This window comes from Neoarius graeffei, chromosome 12 (assembly GCF_027579695.1).
Source record: "Neoarius graeffei isolate fNeoGra1 chromosome 12, fNeoGra1.pri, whole genome shotgun sequence".
NCBI lineage: Eukaryota > Metazoa > Chordata > Actinopteri > Siluriformes > Ariidae > Neoarius > Neoarius graeffei.
Genome location: NC_083580.1, coordinates 12,568,146 through 12,586,246, shown reverse-complemented (window position 1 = coordinate 12,586,246; position 18,101 = coordinate 12,568,146). Strand labels below are relative to the sequence as shown.

Sequence of the window (18,101 nt, the reverse complement as noted above, 5' to 3'; positions counted from 1 at the left end):
AGGTAGTCCTCCTTCTTCATTATTCTATCCACTTTGTGCAATGAACCAGTTCCACTGGCAGGAAAACAGCCCCAGAGCATGATGATCCTACCACCACCACCAGCTGGTACAGTGTCCCTCTGTACCTGGTGGTCACTGTGGCCAAACAACTCAATCTTTGTCTCATCTGATGATACAGCTATCCTCCAGAAGGCTTTTTCTTTGTCCGTGTGGTCAGCTTCCAAATTTAGTTAAGCTTGAAGGTGTCAATTTTGGTGCAGGGGGTTATTTCTTGGACAGCAGCCTCTTAGTCAACACACCTCCCCCCAGTCATCGCAGCAGCCCCCTCCTCATCCTCCTCCCCCACTCAACACAGACTCCTCCATGCATTACTGCAGACCAGGTCAGAGGTCAACTGAGGAAGCTTCACCCCAGGAAAGCAGCAGGCCCGGATAAGGTGTGTCCCCGACTACTGACGACCTGTGCTGCTGAACTGGGTGAACCACTCCAATGCATCTTCAACCTCAGCCTGCAGCTGGGGAGAGTGCCCACCCTCTGGAAGACATCATGCATCGTTTCAGTTCCCAAGAAGAACCGGCCCAGCGAGCTGAACGACTTCCGACCGGTGGCACTCACTTCACATCTGATGAAGACGTTGGAGCGGCTCTTCCTCAGCCTCCTCAGACCCCAGGTGCAACATGCCCAGGACTGTCTGCAGTTTGCATACCGGGCAGGTGTTGGTGTGGAAGACACCATCCTCTACCTGCTACACCGAGCCCACTCGCATCTGGATAAGGGAAATGGCACAATGAGGATCCTCTTCTTGGACTTCTCGAGTGCCTTCAACACCATCCAGCCCCTTATGCTTCAGGACAAACTGAACAGGATGCAAGTGGACCCCTGCCTGGTCACCTGGACCTCCAGCTACCTCACCGACAGGCCGCAGTATGTCAGGCTGAAGGACATCATGTCTGACACTGTGATTAGCAGCACTGGAGCACCCCAGGGCACGGTGCTGGCCCCTCTTCTCTTCACCCTGTACACCACGGACTTCTGCTACAACTCGGAGCTGTGTCACATTCAGAAGTTCGCCGATGACACAGCCATCGTTGGGTGTACCAGGGACAACAGAGAGGAGGAGTATAGGAGCCTGGTGAGGGACTTTGCCATTTGGTGCAACAGGAACCATCTGCAGCTCAACACCTCGAAGACCAAGGAGCTGGTCATTGACTTTGGGAGGTCCAGACCAAGGTCACGACCAGTTCTGATTGAGGGAGTCGAGGTGGAGGCTGTGGATTCCTACAGCAGGCATGAAAACGGGTCAGGGGTGAAAAAGGTGAGAAGGGTGCGCGAGTGGTGACGTGGCCTCTGGTGTTGTTTTATTTTGTTTGGGGGGTCCTCCCCCAGAATAAATATTATAGCCACCTTACTAATGCCGCTTTTCCACTACAAACGCGGCTGAGCCGTGCCGTGCTGAGTCGAGCTGAGTCGAGCTGAGCGGGGCTGTTGGAGTTGCATTTCGACTACAACCGCGCTGAACCGTGCTGGCTGGAAGTAGGTGGACACATTGGGTGGAGTTAGCGAAAGTGGGTGGACGTCACGTGATGTCGTTAAGCAGCGCAAACAGTGACATCAGTGACAGTGGCGGAACAAGTCAGAGCCGGGCCGGGGGCGGGGCAAATGACCGGGCCCTTTATTAAAGCTTATCATAACATCATTTTAGGCTACAAAATGTCCGCAACTGCGGTGTTTACCAATTTCAACACTACCGGGTGCAACTATGTTATTTAGTACATCAAGTCCTTCAAACGAACATGTAACTCAGAAACAAAAAACATTAGGATACTGTACATGGCTCATAATAAAACATCAATAGCCTATACTGCGCACATTATTTGAAGAGCATACGAATGAGCGCTCAGAGGTTGCAACGATGACAGGAAGAGTCAGAAATAAAAGGAGGGCGGTGCAAACCTCACTGAATGCACTGTGTTTACCAATTTCAACACTACGGGGTGCAACTATGTTATTTTGTACATTAAGTCCTTCAAACGAACATGTAACTCAGAAACAAAAAAACATTAGGTGACATACTGTACATGGGTCATAATCAGTGATGGGAATAACGGCGTTAGAATAAACGGCGTTACTAACGGCGTTACTTTTTTTAGTAACGATTAATCTAACTAATTACTTTTTACATCGTTATAACGCCGTTCCCGTTACTTACAATAAAATACTATGCGTTACTTTATTAAAGCTGTTTTCATCTGGCACGCTGCTCGTTCAGCCTTTCTTTACTCTGCTTTAGTGTGGGGCGGGGAGACACGAGACAACGGCACAGTAAGCCAATCAGAGTAGATTTGGACAACATATGTAGGTAGGCCACGCCTACTGCACTACTGCGCACGCTTTCAATCGGAAGACCCAGCGATGGCGAGCGGTCAGCCCAGCACTGCGCTTTCACACTGGAAATACAGCCATTACTTTTCATTACTTGAAATAAAAGGCAAGAGTGTTTACGTGCAATGCACATTATGTCGAGGAACAAAGCGTTTGTCTTCGTCAGTGGCCAGTAATTAGTAACATAATTTTAATAACTGCAAAAATATATTAAATTTGATAGATGTCTTATCTCACATTGTCCCACAAAAATATTAATATAGTGTAGATAATGTTACTAACTGGTTCTGTTAAGTGTCCATTTCAGTCATTAAACACATTTAACATTCACTTTTATTATGATTACACTAATTGAATTTGATTTTTTTTTGGGGGGGGGGAACAAAATGTAACGGAATAATTACTTTCCCTGGTAATTAGTTACTTTTATGACAAAGTAACCCCGTTACTAACTCAGTTACTTTTTGGGAAAAGTAACTAGTAACTATAACTAATTACTTTTTGAAAGTAACGTGCCCAACACTGGTCATAATAAAACATCAATAGCCTACTGCGCGCATTATTTGAAGGGCATACGACGAGCCTTGCGCTCCGCGAACTCGTCCACGATGCTCTGTATGTCACTGATTCAGTGAGCTTTTAAGCGGTAGTCTCACGACCCGAATAGTAAACAATAAACATGGAGGACATGGAGTCGTTAGTGTTGCTGGTCTTGGTGCTGTGGCTTGTTGTCACCGACAACGCCAACAGATACTGACTGGCAAGAGCGTATAGATGAGGCGAGGCGCATAAGGCTTCAGAAATTCTCGTAATTCGTAATTATTCTTCTTCCGGGTTTACGGTGTTTACAGATCCCAGCGTGCTCGCGGGGCGTGTGTGGGCATGTGAGGACACTCCTCCTCACCAATCAGTGCACAGGGGAGTGTCTGCTCACGCCCCCAACCTCACTCGGCACGGCTTGGCTCGCTTCAGCCCCACTCCAAAACGGTGCGAGTTTTAGGGGCTAAGCAGGGCTGAAGCGAGCTGAGTCGTGCTGGTTTTTGGTAGTCGAAACGCGAGCCGTGTCGGGCTGAAGTGAGCTGAAGCGAGCTGAAGTGAGCTGAAAAAGGGTAGTGGAAAAGGGCCATAAGTATACTGTATTGACATTTGCACAAGGACATACAGTACAAATACATGTAGTTATAGTGAAATTATGCCCTGGAAAAAAATGCGAATAATAGAACGAAGAAAGTGGAGAACACACAAGGAATAGTGATCATTTTTTCCTTTTATTTGCCTGGACCACCAGTGTCTCCATGGTCTGCTTTCGCCGAGTTGCCACATGTTTCAGCCTTGCCCACTTCTCTCCTTCAGCAGTCTGTTTCTTGGCCTGCTGAGCACTGCAAGTTGCTTGAGAGCCATACTTGCTCTGCTGCTGCTGCTGCTTTTCCTCCTTGTTCACCCTCTGTTGGTGTTTGTATGTGGCTGCTGCAGAGTTAATGTTCTTGCACAATGTTCTGTCCACTTCCCCAAACTTCACGTCCTCCCTTCTAAAGAGCTGCATAGCTGTCTTCCCCCTGGACATCAGCGTGTACTTGACCGTCTGTATTGCATTAAATGTTTCCACATTCATGTTGCCACTCCTTTGATCAATTACATCATTCATCAGACTAAATGAGGACTCGACTCTAGGTCCATGAAAGATGGAGAGGCAACACTTAACCAGTGCACCCAGGGAGGGGCACTTGTCTGGTTTGTCGAAGACATCACCCCACCACTCCACGATGCTCTCTCCCTCCTTGAAGCTGGGGATGGTCAGGTCAACACTGAACTGCACAAGTTCCCTCTGGATATCCTGGTCTGCTGGCAAGAGGTGCCCCAGCATACCACTCAGCCTGCCAAGATATGGAAGTACCTGCAGCTTTCAGTTCTTTTTAAATCAAGGCTGAATACTTTCTTCTTTGCTGCTGTCTTTTATTACATCAAATTTGAGACTTTTAATTTGATTTCTTTCAGCACGGACAGCACTACAAAATGGCGTCTCCACTATACAGTGCCCTATATAGTGAGTAGCGAGCAATTTTGGACACAGGGATTGTCAAAAGACGCGCGCACCCTCTTTCAAATGCTGACGTAATCAAGCCGGAAGTTTTGTTTGTTTTGATGGCAAATCAGGAAAGTTTGAAAAAAGTAGGAAATTCAGTCCGATGACTCAATCCAGCTTCCAGCGGTCTGGTCTGCACTCTGACTGATGTGTGCACGCTCTGGCCAGCAGGAGAAGAGGCGCGAAATGATACTGCTTGCCCTTCGCAGCGAGATGTACTCGTTGCTATGGCGTCAATATCAAAGCAGGAGGAGGCGGCGCAAACCGTCACGAACTGTCTATGGGTGCGAAGCGACCTCCTTGCCCTTTGGGTCAATATCAAACCCCCCCAATTTTTTTCTCGGATCTACACGATTCACGTAGGTCACCCATTTTGGTTTCAAAACGGCGAATTTCACCGAAAGGTGAGGGATTTTCATGCATGCTACAAGTACCTCGGGCTGTGGCTGGACAGCAAGCTGGACTGGACTTGCAACATCAACCACTTGTACAGGAAGGGACAGAACAGGCTGTACTTCCTGAGGAGGCTGCGGTCCTTCAAGATCTGCAAGAAACTCTTGTGGATGTTCTATCAGTCTATGGTCACCAGTGTCCTGTTTTACACTGTGGTGTGCTGGGGGGGCAGCACATCCAAGAAGGACACATCCAGGCTGGACAAACTGATCAGGCGGGCCGGCTCTGTGGTCGGCATGAAGCTGGACTCTCTGGTGATGGTGGCAGAGAAGAGGACTATGGACAAACTACTGAACATCATGGACGATGCCAGTCACCCTCTGCACACCGTCATCAGCAACCAGAGGAGCCTGTTCAGTGACAGAATGCTCCTTCCCAAGTGCAGGACTAACAGACTTAAAAACTCCTTTGTCCCTCACGCCATCAGACTGTACAACTCCTCTCTGGGGGGGAGGAGGGGTAACAGGAGGACAGAGGATGGGAAGGAGCAGTAGCCTAGCCTGACAAAAAGCAATACTGGACAATGTGCAATATAAATGTGCAATACCTCTCCTGCTGGACTTTTTTCATAACTTTTTTTTTCTCTTCATATCGTATTTTTTATATTTGTATATGTAAATACTTAATTTAATTTATCTATAAGTTTTCTCTATTTTCTATTCTCTGTTTATCCTGTAATGATGCTGCTGGAAATTTAATTTCCCTGAGGGAACCCTCCCAAAGGGATCAATAAAGTTCTATCTAATCTAATCTAATCTAATCTAATCTAATCTAATCTAATCTAATCTAATCTAATCTAATCTAATCTAATCTAATCTAATCTAATCTAATCCATGGTGATATAAAACTCACTGAACTGTAGACAGTGATCCATCAGCTTCCAGTTCATGGCAGAGCTGTGCCATGGTGGTTCCCAGGTTGTTCCTGACCATCCAAACCAATTTCCTTTCAGCTGAGGGTGACAGTTTGGGTTTTCTTGAAGCAAAGTGGCTTGGCAAAGTGACTACACCTCACAATAACTTGGATACAACTGTTTGAACTGATCTTGGAATTTGCAGTTGTTCAGAAATGGATCCAAGAGACATGCTGGAGTTGTGTATATCTGTGATCCTCTTTCTCAGATCTGCACTGAGCTCCTTGGACTTTCCCATTTTACTGCGTGTTGGTCAATCCAATGAGTGCTGTAAACAAACCCTTTTTATGAAGGCACAGAGAAGCTACCAGCTGTAGTCAATCATGATCACTAGCAGGAAGTTAAGAGACCTCGGCCTTGGCAAGATAAGAGACGTTTTGGAAGTTTCAGCACCTCTGAATTAATAATCTAAGTGAGCATATGTAAATTTTTGACCTTGTATGTATAATTTTGACCCTGTGTTGATTTCAGAACACCCAAAGAAAATTAAAACTTGTGCACCAAATTCTAGTGTTTTTTTAATTAAAGATGTATGCTGTACAATCATTCTCATCTCATCTCATTATCTCTAGCCGCTTTATCCTTCTACAGGGTCGCAGGCAAGCTGGAGCCTATCCCAGCTGACTATGGGCGAAAGGCAGGGTACACCCTGGACAAGTCGCCAGGTCATCACAGGGCTGACACATAGACACAGACAACCATTCACACTCACACCTACGGTCAATTTAGAGTCACCAGTTAACCTAACCTGCATGTCTTTGGACTGTGGGGGAAACCGGAGCACCCGGAGGAAACCCATGCGGACACGGGGAGAACATGCAAACTCCGCACAGAAAGGCCCTCGCCGGCCCCGGGGCTCGAACCCAGGACCTTCTTGCTGTGAGGCGACAGCGCTAACCACTACACCACCGTGCCGCCCTACAATCATTCTGCCACAGAAAAAGAACAGTTCAAAGAAATTACTGAAAGCCCAAATATTGCCATGATATTCATATCCAAGATGACATTCATGTCACTGTATGTAAACTTCTGACCACAACTGTACTTGCATAGCCACCTTTATTTTCACTTGTAGACCGAAAACTCTCAAACTGCATATTCATTAAAGCAAACACACAAAACTGGACTATTTAGTCCTTTTGAAAGATGCTATCCTCTACAGATCCTGGAGATCTTTACAGAAAGACAAGCCAAGGCCAGATGGTTAAAAAAGCAAATAAAACTGATTTCAATTGGGTGAACTATATTGCGTTTCTTCCAATTATTTGATGTTCACACAAATCAGATGGACCAATGTGTCTTAAATCTACATTACTTTGGTAAAAACAACTTTGGCATCTGTATTTTTTCCAAAATGTTTTTAAGTTGTGAGGAATGACTTGCACCTACCTGGATAAAGTACTCGATGTCGATGAGGCTGCAGCCAGCCAGGGCAGACTGAGGGAGAGGAGGAACAATGATTTGCTCTTTCCATTCTGCGTGTTTCCCTGCTTTGACGCCTGCCCCCTCTACCTCCACGATGGTCCGCAAATCAAACAGCGGCCGCTTCATCTTATAAGTCACTTTCTGCAAAGAACAACAAAGCTAATTGGAAAGGAGCTTGAAAAGAACTTACACACAGATGTGTCTCGAAGAGGCCCTTTCCATCCTCAAGATGAATCCGATCGGAAACATCAGACAAGTCTGCCCACCTGTATTAGACTGGCCAGGACATAGCCTGTGTCTTTTCCTGATTTGTTATGGATCTCCGTAGAGAGTTTGATGATTTGGCCTGGAGTGTATCCTCTCAGGTCACTGTAAGCCTTCAGCATGAGGGTCCCCGTCTTCACCAGGAAGTAGGTGAACTTCTTCGTTGTCACAGCACAACTTGATTGCTAGCAGAAGAAATTGTTTTTAAGGACTGGGACTCAAATTAAAAAAAAAAAATTTCTTGCTTGGCGTTGACAATGTACAGCCATCAAGTACAGTCTTGCATAAGTATTCATCCCTCTTGAGCTTTTTTACATTTTGTATTAGTTTGATGGTTGCGTCTTTGACTAATGCCCGCCTCCAAAACGATGGAGACGACGGATGCAAGTATTTCCACAACTACAGGAAGAAGATTGTTCGGTGCAAACTGATGACAGAGTACACGACGCTGAGCTGTCAGAACTGCATCACGGTAAAGCGACAATGGAGTTTTGCATGCTAGTGAAATCTATGATGCTTGGAATGCATCATTGTAGTTTGTAACAACCAATCACAGGCTTTGTTGTGAACCACGTTTGTCGACAAATTTCCCCCAGCTGCTATGTGCACGAAACAGTGAGCAAAGCCTTCGCACAGTTTGTTTGCTCAGCAATTACATCACATTGTTCATGGAAACCAGCCAAATGTTTTCTCCACGAGAAAAATTTGACATCACTAGCCATTAGTTATTAATGGGCAGCCTCCTTTTTCTGTTTTTTTTTTTAAACAATGGATGCAAAGGTGCTTTGTGCGATGTTCAAAGTTTGGGATTTTTTTTTAAATAACCAAAACCTGATTAATACATTTCCAGAATTTTGTCCTGAATTGTTTTTTTTTCCACTTGTTTCTCATGATGCTGCTTGTTTACGCAAGTTCTCTTACAAACTTTGGAGTCTTCCAGGAACGGGTGTATTGATATCCCTTATCAAAAAGAAGTTTACTTCAAGTTCATTTTATTAAGTATACTTAAGTAAAGTTTAAGTATATTTCCTTAAGTATACTTTTGTGTACCAAGTATACTGATATCAATGTACTTACAGTATACTTGTAAGTAAACTAATCTAATACTTCTTGGGGCCAAATTTGCCCACTTTTAGTTTATAAAAAGTATACTTTAAGTCTAACAGCAGTAAACTCTGAGTATACAACTAGTATTCTTTATTTTGTACCGCAAGTATACCACAGGTAAACTTATCTACTAATAGTTTACTAGTTCTCTACCTGTAGTCCACTCTTTAGTTTACAAAAGCATACTTCGTAGTATACTGGAAATATACTATGAGTTTACTTGTTCTATACTTCTAGTCCACTTTTTAGTTTCTTAAAGTATACTTTGTAGTATACTGGAAATATACTATTAGTTACTGGTTATATACATCTGGTCCACTTTTTAGTTTTGAAGTATACTGCAATTACCCTTCTAGGTATACTATTAGTTTTCTAGCCCTAACCCTTACCTCATGCACACTACCAGTAGACAACTTTTGTACCTTAAGTTAAAAAGAAGTTATAAAGGTAAGAATTCACAAAATAACAACAGATACTCAGGATGAAGAACATATTAATTTTCTTTAAAAATCTAAATTTAAAGCAACATTGTATTAAATGCCAAAGTATAAAAACATGGCAATGACAACTGAAATTGACATCCAAGCTCTAAAGAAAAAGAAATAAATAAAAAAAATTTAATTATCCCACTCAGGAGAAATTAAAAAAAAAAAAAAATCCACTTATATGGAACCACAGACATACCTAAGAGTCAACAATGCTGTCTAACCCAGCAAAGAGCAGTGACAGAAAACATGCTGCCGTAAATCACAAAGAAGCCAATATGTGTGAAAAATTTTATACGCTACTATCAAAAGGACAAGCACAACTACACTTAAAGGCACAAATATTTTCATACTTTATTATACTTATGTCTTGATCAAAAGTTTTAGTTTAAGTATAAACTTAATATACTTCGGTTTTTCTATATACTTTTGAGTATAAGCCAAGTATACTTATGTATAACTTTATTAAGTATATCTCTGATAAGTAAATAAAAAGTAAACTGAAAGCATACTCTCTTATTTTTAGTTTAAAAGAAGTATACTAGAAGCACACTTGAATAAACTTCTTTTTTGAAAGGGATTGTGATCACATGACATGATGAATTATGTAACTTCTGATGGCAACCGATTGCACCAGAACTAATTTAAGAGTTTCACAGCAGTGTGGTGAATACTTTTACAAGCCCAACGTTGTGAAGTTTGTGAACGAGATTCATTTTTCACCCAATAAACTTCAATACTATGGGCTATAGCATGACAATTCATGACAGATAGTACAATCCCAATGAACTTTTCATTTCAGTTCCATATTGTAGCACTACAAATTGTAAAAAAAAAAAAAAGAAAAAAAATTGAAGGGGATGAATACTTATGCAAGTATATAAGAATATTTAATTTAAGAACAAAACATGTGTCTTGTAGAAAACACATCTATCTATCTATATATATATATGAGAGAGACAAAAGGACATTACACAATGGCGCAAAGATATGAAGTGTATCTTTGAGTGGTGAATGGATATATCATGAGTGAGCGAAGCGGATGAGTGAAATATTTTTCAGCACGAGAAGATAAACTTCGTATCTTCAAGCCAACGTGTAATTTTCTTTTTATTATTTCGACACATTCACAAAGAAAAAGTACCTAAATTTATCAAAACAACTCACTCATCAATTTCCTCACGAGTGACAAATCGAGATTTATGTCACAGTTTTGGTTTTCCGTGTCCCATATGTAGCTCGTGTGGTGTATTTCCCAGTAAAACATACAACCCCGATTCCAAAAAAGTTGGGACAAAGTACAAATTGTAAATAAAAACGGAATGCAATAATTTACAAATCTCAAAAACTGATCTTGTATTCACAATAGAACATAGACAACATATCAAATGTCGAAAGTGAGACATTTTGAAATTTCATGCCAAATATTGGCTCATTTGAAATTTCATGACAGCAACACATCTCAAAAAAGTTGGGACAGGGGCAATAAGAGGCTGGAAAAGTTAAAGGTACAAAAAAGGAACAGCTGGAGGACCAAATTGCAACTCATTAGGTCAATTGGCAATAGGTCATTAACATGACTGGGTATAAAAAGAGCATCTTGGAGTGGCAGCGGCTCTCAGAAGTAAAGATGGGAAGAGGATCACCAATCCCCCTAATTCTGCACCGACAAATAGTGGAGCAATATCAGAAAGGAGTTCGACAGTGTAAAATTGCAAAGAGTTTGAACATATCATCATCTACAGTGCATAATATCATCAAAAGATTCAGAGAATCTGGAAGAATCTCTGTGCGTAAGGGTCAAGGCCGGAAAACCATACTGGGCGCCCGTGATCTTCAGGCCCTTAGACGGCACTGCATCACATACAGGCATGTTTCTGTATTGGAAATCACAAAATGGGCTCAGGAATATTTCCAGAGAACATTATCTGTGAACACAATTCACTCTGCCATCCGCCGTTGCCAGCTAAAACTCTATAGTTCAAAGAAGAAGCCGTATCTAAACATGATCCAGAAGCACAGACGTCTTCTCTGGGCTAAGGCTCATTGAGGCCAAGTTTACATTAGACCGTATCTGTCTCGTTTTCTTCGCGGATGCACTGTCCGTTTACATTAAAACGCCTGGAAACGCCGGGAAACGGGAATCCGCCAGGGTCCACGTATTCAATCCAGATCGTGTCTGGTCCGGTGCTGTGTAAACATTGAGAATACGCGGATACGCGGATACGCTGTGCTGAGCTCTAGCTGGCGTCGTCATTGGACAACGTCACTGTGACATCCACCTTCCTGATTCGCTGGCGTTGGTCATGTGACGCGACTGCTGAAAAACGGCGCGGACTTCCGCCTTGTATCACCTTTCATTAAAGAGTATATAAGTATGAAAATACTGCAAATACTGATGCAAATACTGCCCATTGTGTAGTTATGATTGTCTTTAGGCTTGCCATCCTTCCACTTGCAAGTGGTAAGTGATATGCACTGAGATCACACCCACAGCGGCTCAGTCCCGAATCACTGCTCGTGCGCTATACTCGCGTGCTCTGTGAGCTGCGCAGGGCCGGAGTGCGCACCCTCCAGAGGGCACTCGCTGTTCAGGGCGGAGTGATTTGGAGCGCAGGATGCCTGCGGAGCCGAGCGTATCCGTGTATTGGTGTTGCTGTGTGCACGCGAATCGTGTATTGGTGTTGCTGTGTGCACACTAATCGTTTTAAAAACGTTAATCTGATGATCCGCTGATACGGTCTAATGTAAACCCCACCTTAAAATGGACTGTGGCAAAGTGGAAAACTGTTCTGTGGTCAGATGAATCAAAATGTGAAGTTCTTTATGGAAATCAGGGACGCCGTGTCATTCGGACTAAAGAGGAGAAGGATGACCCAAGTCGTTATCAGCGCTCAGTTCAGAAGCCTGCATCTCTGACGGTATGGGGTTGCATTAGTGCGTGTGGCATGGGCAGCTTACACATCTGGAAAGACACCATCAATGCTGAAAGGTATACATGGATTAAAGCAAAAAAAATGTATTTGACTGAAAATTTACGGGGGGGGGGGGGGGGGGGGGTGTTATGGGTGGATTTCGATGAAATTCTACGGGGGGGGTTATGGGTGGATTTCGATGAAATTCTGAGAATGGTTAACTTAGAACTGATAACTTTATCATCAATTAATTAATGGATTAATATATTCAATTTATTGTTGAGTGATTCTTCACCATTGTTCGTTTTTGAGATATTCAGCTGTAAAAACAACAAATTAATTAAATTTAATTTGGTTAAATTCAGCTGCCTTTGTGATGCACTGTCAGAGTGCCCTTCTACTTGTTAATGGCTTACAAATGACAAAGCATTTGAAGTTTTAAGTGCAAACATTTATTGCTGTATTGCACAGTGCTTTCAACACAATTGTATTGAATTGACCATATTCAAACAATAAACACAACAGTGTAACACAACATTGACGAGGCTACACCTCTGTCTGTGAATCCAAAGTCATCTAACTTCAGGACACCTGATGCCCGTTTCTGGGGGCGGGGTTTTCGTCCAGAAGTCATGGGTTTACCACACAAATGCAAGCGCCTGGAATGTTTAGTTTTTTGCCCCATGAACTAAATGGCTTTCCGTTTTCACCTATTTCGTACAGCCAAGCCCACCTCCACTTGTTTTTTACACCTTTATCGATGGCAGACACATCAGTGCCTTCTTTCATGTAAAGCGCATCCATGCTGCTGAAACCGAAAGCAGAATGACATGCTCCTCTGTGCTCGACGTCAATTTAGAAAAAAGTTTGGATCTTCGCTTAAATTAACATTGGGGTTTGACCTTACTTTGTGTTGAATGCGACTTCAAAAACAATTCAAGATTTTATTAAGAGAAATATTGTGACCAACACGAGTGTTAAGTTACCTAAAAGATCGCGTTAAGTTGGCTGCTATCTACTTTGCGTTCGTACTCATTTTCCTCCATCATTTCATAGGCCAGAAACAGATGTTTTGACGTAATTTAACTTAGTAGGCTATGATTATTATTTAACCGTAGTCTTCTAGACATTTTGACTGTTTGGGGCATTGAACGCTAGTGTATGATTTTCAGGGAATAAAGTTTAGCGCATGTCGGAACATCATTGCGCTCGCAGCCTCCAACTCCTCAAACGCCCTTTAAATTGAGATATAATGTAGGCTATAAGGCACGGTTCTAACATACCTTACACATTGGCCTAACGAAAATAATAATTGTTGGGGCGTCTGCTGATTTGTTAGCTATAAATTTAGGTCTAATTACTTCTGACAGTCTGCAAGCATTGCACCGTCAGGTCTTCAAGTCTGGCTGAAGCAGAGGAGCGGGCTTTCCGGGGTTTATTTTTTCGTGTTTTTTTTTTTTTTTTAAACATGCTCCATTTCTATATGTCCAAGTTTGAACTGAGTCATTTTGGCAAGATTTAATTTAATACAAAACAGAAATGGTCAGACACAAGCACGCCAAGCACATGGGAATGTATTTTGCCAATTTTGACAGTGCATGTTTTTTTAATGCCGCACCGTAGACAGCGAACGTTTAAACATGATCAAACATAGGAAATGAACGACACAAAGCATGGCTCAAAAACAAAAAAGTTAAATAAACCCTGCTGATAGTTGATGGTGTTGCAACACATCAGTGTTATAACCCAATCTCTACCCAACCACCCGTCATTTTAATTCTCCTCGGATCAACACCAACCTCACATTTGGCCTTGGGAGAGTTCAGTTGACGGAAATCTGTCACACGACGGAAAACTTTAATCCATGGGTATATCCAGGTTCTAGAGCAACATATGCTCCCATCCAGACGACGTCTCTTTCAGGGAAGACCTTGCATTTTCCAACATGACAATGCCAAACCACATACTGCATCAATTACAGCATCATGGCTGTGTAGAAGAAGGGTCCGGGTACTGAACTGGCCAGCCTGCAGTCCAGGTCTTTCACCCATAGAAAACATTTGGCGCATCATAAAACGGAAGATACAACAAAAAAAAAGACCTAAGACAGTTGAGCAACTAGAATCCTACATTAGACAAGAATGGGTTAACATTCCTATCCCTAAACTTGAGCAACTTGTCTCCTCAGTCCCCAGACGTTTACAGACTGTTGTAAAGAGAAAAGGGGATGTCTCACAGTGGTAAACATGGCCTTGTCCCAACTTTTTTGAGATGTGTTGTTGTCATGAAATTTAAAATCACCTAATTTTTCTCTTTAAATGATACATTTTCTCAGTTTAAACATTTGATATGTCATCTATGTTCTATTCTGAATAAAATATGGAATTCTGAAACTTCCACATCATTGCATTCCGTTTTTATTTACAATTTGTACTTTGTCCCACCTTTTTTTGGAATCGGGGTTGTATATTATATGGAAATTAGAGTTTTACTGGGAAATACACTACTCGTATTTTTTATACCAGCTACATCCGGGACATGGAGAACCAAAACCGTGACATAAATCTCGATATATCACTCATGAGGAAATCAATGAGTGAGTTGTTTTGATAAATTTGGGTACTTTTTGTGTGTGAATGTGTCTATATAATAAAAAGAAAATCACGTTGGCTTGAAGATATGCAGTTGATCTTCCTGTGTTGAAAAACTCGCATTTTTCATACAAAATATCTCGCGGATCTGAGTGACATATTTAAATAATATAGGCTGGAATTGAGTGGTATATCAAGTATATTCCATTCAGCCAGCATGATATTTAACGAGTCGAAGACGAGTAGCTGAATGGAATATATCTGATATACCACAAAAAAAAGCCAGCCAATATTATTATAATTATACATACACATTCCTTTCGGGTGTTCAGCACATCTTTCTCTTTCAAAATTCTCTCAAAATTTTCTGTATTTAATGAAGCAAACCTGGCGGCCATGTTTGTTTCCAGATTGTCACAGTCGCTCACTGGCACGGAAGTTTTACATCTCCGACGTGTGATGTCATGTTGTCTTGACAACCATGCAATATCGTAAACTACTGTATATTCGACGCTTATTCTCCATTGGGTAGAGTGATGTAATACATGTAGGATAAGCGATATGCTAACAATATTGCATGCAATCAAACCAAATGAATGAAACCCGCTAGAAGGGAATATAACACTTTTTTATTCCATCGAAAAAGTGTCCTGGATGTATAATATTTCCTGATATTTCACTCCGATGATGTCACTCCCAGTGTTTTCCCTCTGTTTTGATATCAGTGAGATGACTGTACACACTATTTTTAACAAGAAGTGCTCGGAGCTCTCACCTCTATATCAGGCAACTCGTTGAGGTTCAAGGCATTGAGTAGGTAGAAGGGTCTGTGACATTTGTAGTCCTTAGAGAAGCGTGGCGTGTCTATTACAGCCTTGATTCTGTAGATAACCTTCCCGAATGGGCCCTCAAAAGAAGTGGGAGCGTGTGCTGAGAAGGGTACAGTTAGTTAATTGGGACAGCAGTCATAATGAAAATAAAACATAAAATCAAAAACATTCTCATTTTCACCCCTGAAATCAGTAATATCATGTGAATACGACACATACACATAATACATAAAACTGCTGCTTTTCTGACTTACTGATTTACTGAATAAAAAGAGATGTGTTTTACTAAAATGGTGGGTGTAGAAGACTGGGTCAAACCGGGGCTAATTAGCCAGAGCTCTATATAGTGCTGTCACTGAATGAGAGCCATGTGATTTAAAAGCTTTTTCCTCCACCATGGCAGGACAGTGACTAGCAGGGGCTCATTTAGTCGAGCTAATAATGGAAGCGGATGACAGAGACAAACAAGAAGATGGGAAAAAAAAGCATGGAGTGCCAAGATCCAACTGAAATGATGAGAGAAGCCGTGTTTAATCCTGGACTGTTTTTGGCACAGAGATTAAAGAAGTTTGCGATATAACCAGAGGTGGACAGTAACGAAGTACATTTACTTGAGTACTGTACTTCTCATCTCATCATCTCACATTCACACCTACGGTCAATTTAGAGTCACCAGTTAACCTAACCTGCATGTCTTTGGACTGTGGGGGAAACCGGAGCACCCGGAGGAAACCCACGCGGACACGGGGAGAACATGCAAACTCCGCACAGAAAGGCCCTCGCCGGCCACGGGGCTCGAACCCGGACCTTCTTGCTGTGAGGCGACAGCGCTAACCACTACACCACCGTGCCGCCCATATTTGTATATGTAAATACTTAATTTATTTATGTAGAAGTTTTCTAAAGACTTAATTTATCTAGAAGTTCTCTTTTTTCTATTCTATTCTCTGTTTATCCTATAATGATACTACTGGAATTTTAATTTCCCTGAGGGAACCCTCCCAAAGGGATCAATAAGGTTCTATCTAATCTAATCTAATCTAATCTAATCTAATCTAATCTAATCTAATCTAATCTAATCTAATCTAGTCTAGGGTGCATATAACTTCTACCCAGATTTGGGCCGGAATGAGCTACGCCGTCTTTGGCAGTCTCGTTTTCAGTGATACTGTGATGTTGACTCATGAGGTCACTTTGAAGGTACAATCCTGTTACCTTAATTTATTAACTAAAAAAATTACTTTTAAGTCATTCAGTACAATGTCCTTAATGCCCTCATGCGAGAACTGACTGTCAAACGGACTGCTGAAATGGGTTAAATGGATGTTTTCTTGCACCCAATATTAAAAATGATTAAAAAATAACATGCATTAGTTTATAAAACAGTTTTATTTTATTAGTTCATGAACTATAAGGTATCGCAGTAACTCTGACAACAATGAACTCAATAACAATTTATTCTGCACTTAGGTGTATCACAAGTTCCAAGAATTTGGTCGTACTTCTCCGTGCTGCCCCAAAATTCATTTCTTCTTCAAAATTATGGATTTGTGACAATTATACCAACACTCTGACAGCAGAGGGCACAACACAACATAACATCGCATCGATGAACATTTTATCATTGCCCAGAGCTGCTGAAACTCAGATTTATTGTTATTGCCCTGCTGTGATACACGCAAGTCGAGTTAAGTGGGCTTGGTAAGTAGTTGATGAAGCGTAATATCCCTGAGTTTGAAGAATAATCACAAGAAATGAGTTACCACAATGAGTAAGCATAGGCTGTGTTTAAAATCAGCCCATAATTCCATATACAGTAAATTACTATCTACAGAACAAAGGTAACTAATTAAATTAGGTCATATGTGAGATTAGATTTACTGGAACACCGGCACGTAACCCTTCTGGAAATCACCTGTAAACAAACGTCACCTTCAATGTCAATAGCAAAGCAGTTAATCAACCTCCATCTGACTGGTTGCCCAACAAAGTGTTCGCAAAAACGTGGCATGGAAAAGTGAAGGAATGTTTCGCTGAAATATTATTTTAAAAATCTAAAAAAAAAAAGGGGGGGGGGGGTTTAAATTCAGTCCAAACTATTAATGTTGACATTAGAGGTGTATTAGTCAATCATTTTCATTAATAATAATAATAATAATAATAATAATGTGGAAAATTAAGTAGAAATAATAATACAAATATTCTCAGCCACTGCCTTAGAAAAAGTGCATTACATAGCTGGAAACGACAACAACAAGAACAATTTGGAAACCTGCCTTATACTTGCTGATACTTGAATTAACCTCTTGTCAGTCATTTCACAGACACACCGCCAACAAGAAACCTTGATTAACAACCGATAATGATACCCACCCAACATTGTTTTAAAAATGACAAAGCTTTAAAAAAATTTTTTAACTGAAGCACATAAAAACCACTTACATTATAAATATAATTAAGTATAAAGCATATATACTTGATATTTAAGTAGAAATAGAATACAGTTCCAAAAATATCCAATCTTTTTGCCATTTGTTACATCCAATATCCAATCCATTGCTTTTATTTTTGCTGCCATGTACACCATGTATCAGATCAGTGCCATCTCTAATGATATTGTATTATGTCATCGACATCTATATCTATTTTTATG

At 41.5% G+C, this 18,101-nt stretch overlaps 1 protein-coding gene across 1 annotated transcript in view; it reads right to left on the bottom strand.

Moving 5' to 3' along the window:
* arrdc1b (arrestin domain containing 1b) overlaps positions 1 to 18,101 on the bottom strand; it is a 120,724-nt gene that overhangs the window by 12,706 nt on the left and 89,917 nt on the right. Inside the window, exons 4-6 of the mRNA XM_060935524.1 lie at positions 15,394 to 15,548; positions 7,523 to 7,705; positions 7,221 to 7,397 (exon numbers count right to left, since the gene is read on the bottom strand). Coding sequence (XP_060791507.1) covers positions 7,221 to 7,397; positions 7,523 to 7,705; positions 15,394 to 15,548 — 515 coding nt within the window. The remainder of the gene's footprint in view (positions 1 to 7,220; positions 7,398 to 7,522; positions 7,706 to 15,393; positions 15,549 to 18,101) is intronic.